General features: G+C 43.9%; 1 protein-coding gene and 1 long non-coding RNA gene across 7 annotated transcripts in view; one reads left to right on the top strand and one right to left on the bottom strand.

Moving 5' to 3' along the window:
- Nucleotides 1-95: 95 nt before the first annotated feature.
- Nucleotides 96-12,273, top strand: part of LOC112409424 (uncharacterized) — a 19,014-nt gene continuing 6,836 nt past the window's right edge. For both annotated transcript variants that reach the window (XR_003005153.1, XR_003005152.1), the window contains exon 1: nt 96-227. This is a non-coding gene — a long non-coding RNA (uncharacterized LOC112409424). The remainder of the gene's footprint in view (nt 228-12,273) is intronic.
- The window catches only part of MEFV (MEFV innate immunity regulator, pyrin), a 14,605-nt gene continuing 11,378 nt past the window's right edge, over nt 9,047-12,273 (bottom strand). Inside the window, exons 7-10 of one of the 5 annotated variants that reach the window (XM_024759528.1) lie at nt 10,732-10,847; nt 10,523-10,555; nt 10,137-10,169; nt 9,047-9,989 (exon numbers count right to left, since the gene is read on the bottom strand). In XM_024759528.1, coding sequence (XP_024615296.1) covers nt 10,138-10,169; nt 10,523-10,555; nt 10,732-10,847 — 181 coding nt within the window. In that variant the 3' untranslated portion in view covers nt 9,047-9,989; nt 10,137. Of the gene's footprint in view, nt 10,556-10,731; nt 10,848-12,273 lie in introns of those variants that run through there. The other 4 variants (XM_024759526.1, XM_024759527.1, XM_024759525.1 and 1 more) reach the window with 4 other exon arrangements.

The raw sequence follows: 12,273 nt of genomic DNA on the forward strand, positions 1-12,273 counted from the left end.
AGCAGTGACGTCACGCCCGGTGCCCCGTTTCCGGTGCGGAAGCCTGGTCTCCTCGCTTGGAGCGAGCGGTCTGCGCTTGGGAAGGCGAGGCTCGAGGCCGGCCGGCGGAGCTCTCAGGGACGCAGGGAGGTCAGGTTGGCAGCAGCCACTCTCTCTGCGGCTGTACCTGGGAGATGGAAAGCAGAAGGCTGGCTCAAACACTCCAAGACAGGTTGGCACCACTCCAGGTACGGACGGTTTAGCTGCAAGAGCTGCTAGGAAATGTAGTTCGGTGCTAAACAGCCAATGGGAGATCGCCAGGCGCCGCGGTTGGGGCGGAGCAGGGCCGGGCCCGGAAGCGGGCCGTCTGACGGACCGGAAGCTCTGTGAGAGGCCGACGCAGTTTCCGCCCCAGCCCCTGGGGTCTATCAAAAAATTGCGGTGGCGGCGAGGTGGTGGTAGGTTGTGGTTTTTGTCGGTTCTAGGGTCCTGTTACAGCCGTCCCTTTCGGCAGGGGCGGCCCTTCGGTCAGAGCCGGGCGAAGCTCCCCTCCCCTATTGGCCAACTTCTACACAGAGGTCTGGACCGGCCATCTTATTTTCTCAGGAATTCTAGCTGTCCATCTCCGTTACCGTCCTCAATTCGTCTTTTCTTTCTGCGTTGTTCCCATACTCGGTTCATTTTCCATTGAGGCAGTGATCAGGAATTGGGGCTACACAAGAGCAGGGATTGCCTTATTCTATGTAAACGCCAGCCTCAGGCAGGATGACTAAAGTGAAAATATGAGTTCTGTTTATTAACGGTAACTATAGGTGACTCACTCAGCTATGATCTAAAACATGTTATAAAGAGAGTAGTGTCAAAACCGTGTGGCAGGGGCTTCCCTGGTGGCGCAGTGGTTAAGAGTCCGCCTACTAATGCAGGGGACACGGATTTGAGCCCTTGTCCGGGAAGATCCCACATGCAGCGGAGCTCCTAAGCCCGTGTGCCACAGCTACTGAGCCTGCGCTCTAGAGCCCCTGAGCCACAACTACTGAAGTCCTCGTGCCTAGAGCCCGTGCTCCTCAACAAGAGAAGACAGCGCAATGAGAAGCCCACACACCGCAATGAAGCATAGCCCCTGCTCAGCACAGCTAGAGAAAGCTCTCGCGCAGCAACGAAGACCCAACACAGCAATCAATCAATAAAATAAGAAAGAAAAAACTGTGTGGCAACAAAACTTAAAAAACAAAACGAATACCTGTCTTTCCAGACATCAAAATTACGAAAAAAAAAACCTTCTTTAATCAAAGCAGTGTAGTTTGAACTACACGTAAATAAATAGAACAGTATAGCCAAAATTGATCTGAATATATGTCGACGTGTATGCAAGGATAGCATTTAACTTGGTGCTAGCAGAAATGATTCTTCTGGGAAAAAAGGCTCTTGTCTTTACACTACATACAAAAAGATGGAATTTAATAGCCAATGAAAGAATGCTTAAGAGAAGGTTAAGTTTAATATTGAGGCAAAATAGGAAACTGAGGTGCCTTAAAGTAAAATATAAGCTTGTGTGACTGTATTTAAAAAAAAACTTCAGAAAACAATATTAATAAAATCTAGCAGTAGGCTGGGACATAATTGTAGAAGATAAACCAGATGAAGACTAAGGCATTCCCAGCATACAAAGAGCTCCTGCTAACTGACCAAAGACTAAGGCAAAAACTATGAAGTCATTCCAAAGAGGAGGAAAACTAAATGATCATTAACATTTGAAAAGATGCTTAATGGGAATTCCCTGGTGTTTCAGTCGTTAGGAGTCTGTGCTTCCACTGCAGTGGGCATGGGTTCCACCCCTGGTTGGGGAACTAAGATCCTGCATGCCCCTTCATGCAGTGTGGCAGAAAGAAAGAGAAAGGGAGGAAGGGAAGGAAGGAAAGAAAAGAAAGAATGAAAAGATGCTTAGCCACTTTGGAAACAGTTTGGCAGTCTTTCAAAATATTAACATTGAATTACTTACTATAGGATCCAGCAATTCCATTCCTAGGTATAAATCCAAGAGAAGTGAAAACTTGCACCTGAAGAGCAGCATTATTCATAATGGCTGAAAAGTAGAAACAACCTCTCTATTGAACAGATTAACAAGATATAGTATATCCATATAATGGGTTATTAGCAGTAAAAAAGGAACAAAGCAGTGATACATGCTGCAACATGGATGAACTTTGAAACATTGTGCTAAGCCAGAGAACCTGGTGACACAAGACTTTGTGTGATTCTTATGTGAAATGTCCAGAATAGGCAAATCCATAGAGATAAAAAGGTTAGTGGTAGCCAGGGGCCGGGGGCAGAGAGGAATAGCAAGTGAATGCTAAGCAGTGCAGGGTTTGTTTTGGGGGTGATAAAAATGTTCTGGAATTAGTGGTGATGTTTGTACACATTGTGGATATACTAAAAACCACTTAGTTGTGTATTTAAAAGGGTGAATTTTATGCTATGAGAATTATATCTCAATTAAAAAAGACCGCCAGACAGGGAAAATTACATCCTACAAGTACAAATGTTTAGTATGTAAAATATTTATGAAGAAGTACTACAGACAACTAAGTTCAAAATCTAGAGTCCACATGGCAAGTAGTTAAAGGACCTGTACCATTTTTATAGACTTGATGGAAGCAATTTTCACATGTTGAAGTATAGGGAAGTTATTCTGGCTTATATGTGATTTGGCTTGACCTTTATACTAACTAGAACAGGCCTGTCTTATGGCCTGTCAAACATACATTATACATCTGCTTTAACCTTTTTTTTTTCTTTCTGCGGTATGCGGGCCTCTCACTGTTGTGGCTTCTCCCGTGGCGGAGCACAGGCTCCAGACGCGCAGGCTCAGTGGCCATGGCTCACGGGCCCAGCCGCTCTGCGGCATGTGGGATCTTCCCGGACCGGGGCACGAACTCGTATCCCCTGCATCGGCAGGCGGACTCTCAACCGCTGCGCCACCAGGGAAGCCCTGCTTTAACCATTTGAAAAAAGAAAAAGGAATACAGTTACCAGATTGTTTAGAATTCCACTTTGAAGATAGGGATAAGTGCCCCCCCTCCCCCGCCCCCACGATGCCAGTGCTGGTACTCCTTTGAAGATGAAGTTCTCTTCCCAGACACCAAGGTCATGCTAACTAGCTGTGTGCATGCTAATCTGTCCCTTTTGAAACCTTGAAGGAATGTACTTCTGTCATGTTTGATGTTTCTTCTTTGTTCTGACAAGATATAAAACTGTGGTTCAGGTATCCAAAATACAGCCAGGTGGGACTTGTCTGGTGGTCCAGTGGGTAAGACTCCATCCTCCTAGTGCAAGGGGCCTGGGTTTGATCCCTGTTTGGGGAACTAAATCCTGCATGCATGCTGTAACTGAGAAGCCTGCATGCTGCAAGTAAAGATCCAGCGCAGCCAAAATAAATTAAAAAATAAATATTAAAAGAAAAATAGAGCCGGGTGGCGATTGAGATGTAGTTTCAGACATGTGCCTGCATCATTGAGACCCTGAATTTTCTGAACTGTATCAAACTCAAGGATACCACAAGCCATTTTCAAAACAGTATCTGCTAGTAGCTGCCAGCTGCAACCTAATGGTCCAACATTTCCCCTTGTAACTTTGCAACTATTTTGGACCCCAACCAGTCCATACTTAAAAAGCACTCTTACTTCTTGCCAGCTTCAATTGTAGTTCTTTTTTTAAATTTTTTTTATTTTTGGCTGCATTGGGTCTTTTGCTGCACGCGGGCTTTCTCTAGTTTTGGCGAGCGGGGCTACTCTTCGTTGCAGTGCGCGGGCTTCTCATTGCGGTGGCTTCTCTTGTTGTAGAGCATGGGCTCTAGGCACGCGGGCTTCAGTAGTTGTGGTACACGGGCTGTAGAGCACAGGCTCAGTAGTTGTGGTGCACGGGCTTAGTTGCTCCACGGCATGTGGGATCTTCCCGGAGCAGGGCTCAAACCCGTGTACCCTGCATTGGCAGGCAGATTCTTAACCACTGCGCCACCAGGGAAGTCCTCAATTGTAGTTCTTGACAAACAACATATGTAGCTTTGCGGGTTTTGCCTATACGAGCCTCCCCTATTTTGTAGTCTGATGGAACACAATTAAGGTGCTTCTTAAATCTGTATCTTCTAGGTTGTAGTCCTTAGTTTGGCTTGAATAAAACTCTTTTCTATTACTGTTATAATTGTTTATCAAATATGTGTGTTTGGGCTTCCCTGGTGGCACAGTGGTTGAGAGTCCGCCTGCCGACGCAGGGGACGCAGGTTCGTGCCCCGGTCTGGGAAGATCCCACATGCTGCGGAGCTGCTGGGCCCGTGAGCCATAGCTGCTAAGCCTGCGCGTCCGGAGCCTGTGCTCCGCAACAGGAGAGGCCACGACAATGAGAGGCCCATGTACCACAAAGAAAAAAAAAATGTGTGTTGACAGAATGAAGCAAAAAAGTAGAAATACACATGGAAAAATTCATAGCCTCATTAGCAGGTAATGAAATAAATTAAAACAGGTAAGACCTCATTACATCTCTATTATATCAGCAAAAATTTTAAACGACAAACATTGCTTTGGGCGTGAAACATTCTTTCCAAAATATTGTATGACCAACTACTGCAAGTGTTATCAAATAGCTCACATTCTGGAACAATTTTAGGAATAACAGGAGAAAATATATGTGTATGGGGAGGAGGTGGCAAAAAATGCACGCCAAAAAAAAAAATATATATATATATATATATACACCAAGCTGTTTATGGCACAATAGCAAGGGAGAATTGGCAACAACAAATCGCCAGCCATAGGGGACGGCTAAACAAATAGGGAACGTGAGCTGTGCCAGCATGTGGATTATGCATGTAGAACAAAGCTCCATGAAGAAAGCGAAGAATGTGTTTTGTGCTCTGGTCACAACCATGGAGAACCTAAGTCCAATCTAGGCTTAGTGTGAAGATGGGAAGAGAAGTTGGGGTAGGAGGAGTTTGGGGTTCAATCTTCATTTGATCCTCCTTTTTTCTTTCCTTTTTTTTTTGGCCATGCCATGTGGCATGCTGGATCTTAGTTCCCCAACCAGGGATCAAACTCATGCCCCCTGCAGTGGAAGCATGGAGCCCTAACCACTGGACTGCCAGGGAATTCCCAATTCTCCTTTTCTCTTACATCCCTCTCTATGTCTCTTTATTTTGTGTGTGTGTGTGATAAGTTTTTTAAATTGAAGTATAGTTGATTTACACTGTTGTGCTAATTTCTGCTGTACAGCAATGTGACTCAGTTATACACATATATATTCTTTTTTTAAATATTCTTTTCCATTATGGTTTATCCCAGGAGGTTGGATATAGTTCCCTGTGCTATACAGTAGGACCTTGTTGTTTATCCATTCTAAATGTAATAGTTTGCATCTACTAACCCCAAACTTCTAGTCCATCCCTCTCCCTCCCCCCTCTCTTTATGTCTCTTTAAATGGAGGATGATAGAGGGACATCTGTGAACTAGAACACCTAATATTCCACAGGCCCACAGATTTGCAGATACAGGTCAGTACAGAATAATGTGACACTTGGGATGTGTGTCAAATGTTTTTCCATGACAGCAGCCCCATCTTTTTCTTGGTCTCCTGTAGGGAAGTGGGATCTCACAGTAATCAACTGAGTGACAACAAATGCAGTTACAACTGCATTTTCCAATGGACTTATTTATGGGGCCCAGCCAATAATTCTAAGAACCACAGTTCATTAATACAGGTACAAAAGTGTATTATAATAATCCAGTTTGCTTGTTTTTTCCTAAGGCTTCGTAAGTCCTCAAGACAGGGAGGATATCCCATAAATCAACTTGATTTAAACTTCCTCTCTGTCTCCCTTTGCTTCACCTCTCATTCTTTCTCTAATCTTCCTCTCCCCACTGTCTTATCTCCTTTGGACTATTCATAGAACAGATATTTAGTCTGGCCATAAAATTATGTGTTAAGGATATTTTTCCAAGTGATTTGTCTTAGCCATTTAGTATAATATCCCTGAAGTTCTAACAAGGCAGCTCCTCAAAGACTAGCTCACTAGCTAGGTAGTAGCTCTATCGATAGAAACGTGATAGGTGAATTGTATAAAATCCTCAAAACCCTAAAGTGTCTTGTTTCTGTTCCTTTGGGAGGTGAGGATAATCAGAGCAGTTTTTGGAGATGCAGGCAGGTTGACTCTGATTATAGCCTGCCAACAGGAAAATGTTGAAAGACCGGAATTGGATTAACCCAGTGCACTAACCCCCAGTTCCAGAAAAACAGGAGAAACCTGGAGAAAAACTAGGAGCATATAGGAACTTCCCTGGTGGCACAGTGGTTAAGAATCTGCCTACCAATGCAAGGGACATGGGTTCCAGCCCTGGTCCGGGAAGACTCCACATACCATGAAGCAACTAAGCCCATGCGCCACAACTACTGAGCATGCACTCTAGAGCCCACAAGCCACAACTACGAGCCTGCATGCCACAACTACTGAAGCCCGTGTGCCTAGAGCCCATGCTCCACAACAAGAGAAGCCACCGCAATAAGAAGCCTGTGCACCACAACAAACAGTAGCCCCCACTCGCCACAACTAGAGAAAGCCTGTGTGCAGCAACGAAGACCCAATGCAGCCATAAATAAATAAATGTATTTAAAAAAAAGTTAAAAAAAAAAACTAGGAGCATATAGTGGTGTCATCCTTCTTCCCTCTAAGCAAACAGAATATTACTGGGCAGTATCCATAATGTGAGTGCACAGAAGGTCACTTTTAAATGCACACACCGGACAGTGTAACATCAAACAGATGAACATTCTACGAAAATTCACAATTCTTCCATCAATTTAATATTCCAGGAAGACAGAATGGATAACTTCTATCGCCTGGGCATTTAACAGTAATGCAATATATGATCAAAACAAATTCTAGTGCTTTAGAGTTCCAGCCTTTGCTGAAATGATTAGTCCTTTAGATCTATAGAAAAAATATACTACAGAGAATACCATCTTATATACCAGACTCTTTGTAACAAAAGGCTTTGTTAGTACCCGCAGGCTTCATCATTGACTCTGTTAAAAATGATTTCTTTTTTAAAGTGTTTTTTTTTTAATTAATTAATTTATTTTTGTCTGTGTCGGGTCTTCGTTGCTGCGTGCGGGCTTTTCTCTAGTTGTGGTGAGTGGGGGCTCCTCTTCTTTGCGGTGCACGGGCTTCTCATTGCGGTGGCTTCTCTTGTTGCGGAGCACGGGCTCTAGGCGCATGGGCTTCAGTAGTTGTGGCTTGCGGGCTCTAGAACGCAGTCTCAGTAGTTGTGGCGCACAGGCTTAGTTGCTCCACGGCATGTGGGATCTTCCCGGACCAGGGCTTTAACCTGTGTCCCCTGCATTGGCAGGCGGGTTTTCAACCACTGCACCACCAGGGAAGCCCTAAAAATTTCTGCTTCTAAGTGATTTTTCATCTTGAGACTTCAAAAGACATTTTTAACAATAAATGAAATAGAAATGCTCAACTAAAGGAAGTCATATTTGTAGCACTTAACTAATGGTCTCATACTGCTTCCTCTTTTCTGAGTATAATTGGTAATTTTCTTCCTTAGCCAGACTCAACTGTCTTATAGCTTTCTGATTTCCACTGCAACCTTGGAGAATACAACCAAAACTATGGATCTTATTAATAGTAGTTTAGACACCTACTAGAGAAAACAATACAAGCAAAATCGTCTTAATCTCACCCTATAAAAGCCCTCCTACCCCTGGCAGAGTCTCAAAATGGTTCATCCCATCTCCTCGGTGGATGCTAAAATCTTTCACTGTTGCCCTGTAGGCCGACATTCTCTTCCTGCATCCCTGTACCCTAAACTCTGATGCTCTGTGGTGGCTCCAGCATGATATGGACTGACATTGGCATGGTTTTGGTCTATGTAATGACTTACTGAAGGCGTTCATGTGATTTTTTTCAAGGTCTTTTTCTGTCCATAAACGATTTTGTTTCCCTTACCACCTACTTTAATCTAGCTGAGAAGTCTTGATAGTTTAATGGGTTTTGTTACAAATTCACAGAATAATCGCTCAGTTTCCTGAAGTGATAAAGGTATAGTTGTTTTTACTCACTCTTCCAGCTCTCAGGCAAATAGAAACTGCAGACATATATAGGGTTTGGTCAAAGATCAAAGCGTAGTGGCTCAAAAGTATTCTTTCCTACTTATAATCAGCCAGTCATTCTAGGCAGAATTCTTCTCTATTCCATAGCTTTATGGTGATGATTAACTAAAATAAAAACATGGAACTAAGCACATAGTAAATGTATAATAAATATTATTATCATATATTATACTCTTATTATAGTCTACTTGTTAATAAGAATAAGAACATTGGATTTCAATCATGACTTGAACTCTACTTCCTGTGAATGATAACAAGCCACTTAACCTCTATTTGGCCGCCCTGAAACACTTTACTAGCTCTCCCTGACAGCACAATGAGGTCCAAATTCCTATGCATAGTGCATAAGACTCTTGACAATATGAGTCTTGAGTTTCCATTCTCATACCACACTGACATACCATCAAAAACCCATCAAGCACTTTAAATTGTAAATCTCATGCTGCTTCATATTGTGACACTTCATATGCCATTCTTCACTTAAAATGCCTTTTCACCGCTCCTTTTCAAAATAATTCTTAGTCATTAAGACTCACTTAAAGTACTCTGTGAAATTCTCTCAGAATCCTCTATTCAGTTACTACTTGTAATATGCTCACATATTGTTCCAATATATATTTATATTTTAGTACCTACGTTGCTCTGGGCTTATACATTTACTGTTCAGATCCTTACTACAGTTAAGGTTTTCACTAAAAGGCAGAAGTTTTATCTTGCTCTCTCTGTAATCTCAGCAACTGATGCTACTTTTAGCCCAATATCAGTCCCCAAACACTGGTAGAAAAATAAGTAAATGAACAAAATGCATTAATTCCAGGCCTCAGAACTCTCATTTGTAAAATTAAAAAGTTATGGTTAATGATCATCTATGTAAGCTCTATGATGTTATTATTCATAAATAATTTTATTTATATAAAAAAAAAGGGAGGATAGAATGAGGGAACACATCCTTGCCATGGAGTCCTGAGGGAAAACGAGGGTGGGCTCTCTGTCTCAGAAGCATCTTAGGGTGCTAATTCATACAAGGATTTATTAAGCAACAGCTGTGTGCTTCCTTCTCTGAAATCCATGGCATGTCATCAATACATGTGTTCTCTTTACCCTTGGTTTACCAATATTTGTTTACCCAGCTTACTTCTGCTTCTGTTCCATAAGCTCCTTGAGCACAGGGCCTATTCTCTTATTGATTATATTCCCCACAGCAGCTGGAACCCAGTAGGTGTTCAATAATGACTGTTGAATGTATGGATTCAAGATACAGGGCAGGAGCCTGAAGAAAGATGCAAAGTGTTGGATATTCAGTGAGGCCCCTGGCCACCCACTGGACGGCTATTCAGAGGATCCATGTTCTCTCCATCATGTGTCCTGGGGCTGAAGATAGGTTGAAGGGGCCCAGAGGAAAAGAAGCCAATGGATGTTGAGATGTGGGATTTGGCTGTCACAGTGTAAAAGGAAATGTCCCCAGTCTTGTAGTTCAGGAAGATGCCCACATGCCGGGGGGCTCCCTCATCCGGGTGGAGGGAAAGTTGGACGCCTGGCACTCATTTTACTTCATCATCATTTCTACCCAATAACTATTCTCTGGTGAGAGAGCCATATTCCCCTTGCTGCTCGTGGCTGCCTTGCAGACACCCAGGACCCACCCTGTCTTGTCTCCCACCTTCACTTCTCAGTAATGGCAGCTAGAGAGCAAACTCAGAGAGCCCAGGGCAGTGATTCAGCTATAGAATCTTTCTGGACTAGCAGGTCGACGGTCCCACTTTTTTTCCAAGTCTCACACTCTTCAAGTCATCAGAGAAGATGAAAGATGAGGTTGGGGTGGGCAGCTTCTGCTTCCAGAATCACATTAACTGCAGAGAGAATTAGAATTCCTAGCTTGAGGTCCATGGGCAACATCCCCATAGGGTTCTCCCCACATCCAAGAAACGTGGCCAGGGTCATTCTTCTGGAATGCACTGGGGGACAGCACAGGGACCCAGCAGGCCAAGTCTACTTGCCTCAGGGTGCCTGACCACCAGTCACTTCTGGAACTACAGAGAAAAGGAGATGGGAAAAATCCTGAGCATTTCCATTCAGAGGGCTAAATCTACCCTGGTCCCCACAACAAGGAAAGACAGTGACTCCCTCTCCCTGCTCAGGACTCGGCTTCCTCTGCTTGGATATAACCCCATTCCTCTCTGGTACCCAGGCCTGCCTTGGATACTCTGTACTCTGGTGAGTTGACAGTCAGTGACCCTGGCACAGAGCCTGTGAGCACTTGTCATGTTTGCTTCCACCTTTGTTACAGGTGTTTTCTCTTTTCTAAATAATTCCCAGAAATCAACAGCACAAGGGAAAATTGCAGTAATCCCTGGCCAACACATACTACCACCACCGGACTCACCGTTGAACATTTCCATTTCTGAACGCAGGGTTTCTAAAAGGAGAAGGAGTTTGAGTTAGGTTCCCAGATAGGGACAGGTGTGGGAGGGGCTGAAGGCAGAGTCAGAAAGGCCGTGGGGGATGGAGAAGGGACACCAGGGGGCTCCAGTCTACGTGGCTCTCAGGGAGGAGGTGAGCAGGCGCCTCCCATCTTCCCACAAGCCCACCTACCCAAGAAGTGCCTCATGCGCTTCTCCACAAACTCTGATTTCTGGTAGAGCAGGTGGATCTTTTCTTTCACCTCTGGAGGGGTGGCCCACAGCTCAGGGACAGTCACCTTCTTGGCCCTAGAGACAAAAGATTGTTGGCCAAAGAGGACTGGAGTGTGGGGGTAGCCCAGGGTCTCATGAGCTGGAAGGGAGGTGCAGCCTCCACAGGGCACACCCAGTCCAGCCTTGGCTTCTCAAAGAAAGTTCTCCCTGGGCTTCAAGTTCTAAACACTGGTCCTCAACTCTGGCCATGGATTGGCATCACCTGGGGGAGTTTTAAAAACCACTGGTATCAAAATCACAGTGAGTTTTGATAATGGCCATAAAGTGGTACTGATGTTGAAATGCTCAGCCCAGAATTACTTATGTCAAATTAATTATACTTCCCTGAGTCTTTTTCTTTCTATTGAAATAAAAATATTAAGTGAGAAAAATAAACACAATGAGATACCACTTCACAGCCATTAGGATGGCTACTATTTAAAAAAAATAAAAAATAACAAGTGTTAGCAAGGATATGGAGAAATTGGAACCCTTGAGCATTGCTGGTGGGAATGTAAAATGGTGCAGACACCACAGGAGATAGTACTCTAGTTCCTCAAAAGCCTAAACATAGAATTACTGTATGATACAGCAATTCCACTTCTGGGGATATACCCAAAAGAAGTGAAAGCAGGACTCAAACAAATATAGGTATGCCGATATTCATAGCAGCATCATTCACAGTAGCCAAAAGGTAGAAGCAACCTAGTATCCACTGATGGATGAATAGATAAACAAAATGTATATACACATGATGGAATATTATTCAGCCTTAAAAAGAAATGGAATTCTGGCACATTCTACAACATGAATGAACCTTGAAGACATTATGCTCAGTGAGGTAGGTCAGACAGAAAAACACAAATATTGTATGATTCTACTTATATGATGTAGTTAGAGTAGTCAGATTCATATAAACAGAGAGTAGAATGGTCGTTGCCAAGGGTTGGGGGAGGGGAGATTGGGGAGTTGTTTAATGGTATGGAGTTTCCATTTGGGAAGATGAGAAAATTCTGGGGATGGATCATGGTGATGGTTGCACAACAATGCGAATGTACTTAAAGCCACTGAACTGTACTTTTTTTTTTTTTTTTGCGGTACACGGGCCTCTCACTGTTGTGGCCTCTTCCGTTGTGGAGCACAGGCTCCGGACGCACAGGCTCAGCGGCCATGGCTCACGGGCCTAGCCGCTCTGCGGCATGTGGGATCTTCCTGTTCCGGGGCACGAACCCGTGTCCCCTGCATCGGCAGGCGGACTCTCAACCACTGTGCCACCAGGGAAGCCCTGAACTGTACATTTTTAAATGGTAAATTTTGTTATGTATATTTTACCACCAAAAAAATACTTTAAAAAATTGATGCCTGGGTTGTGCTCCTGAAGATCCAGGTTTAATATGTCTGCGGGGACCTGGATGGCAGGATTTTGTAAAGCTCCCCCAGGCGATTGGAAGGTCCAGCCTCT

The sequence above is a fragment of the Neophocaena asiaeorientalis genome, unplaced genomic scaffold (assembly GCF_003031525.2).
Source record: "Neophocaena asiaeorientalis asiaeorientalis breed wild unplaced genomic scaffold, Neophocaena_asiaeorientalis_V1.1 scaffold254, whole genome shotgun sequence".
NCBI lineage: Eukaryota > Metazoa > Chordata > Mammalia > Artiodactyla > Phocoenidae > Neophocaena > Neophocaena asiaeorientalis.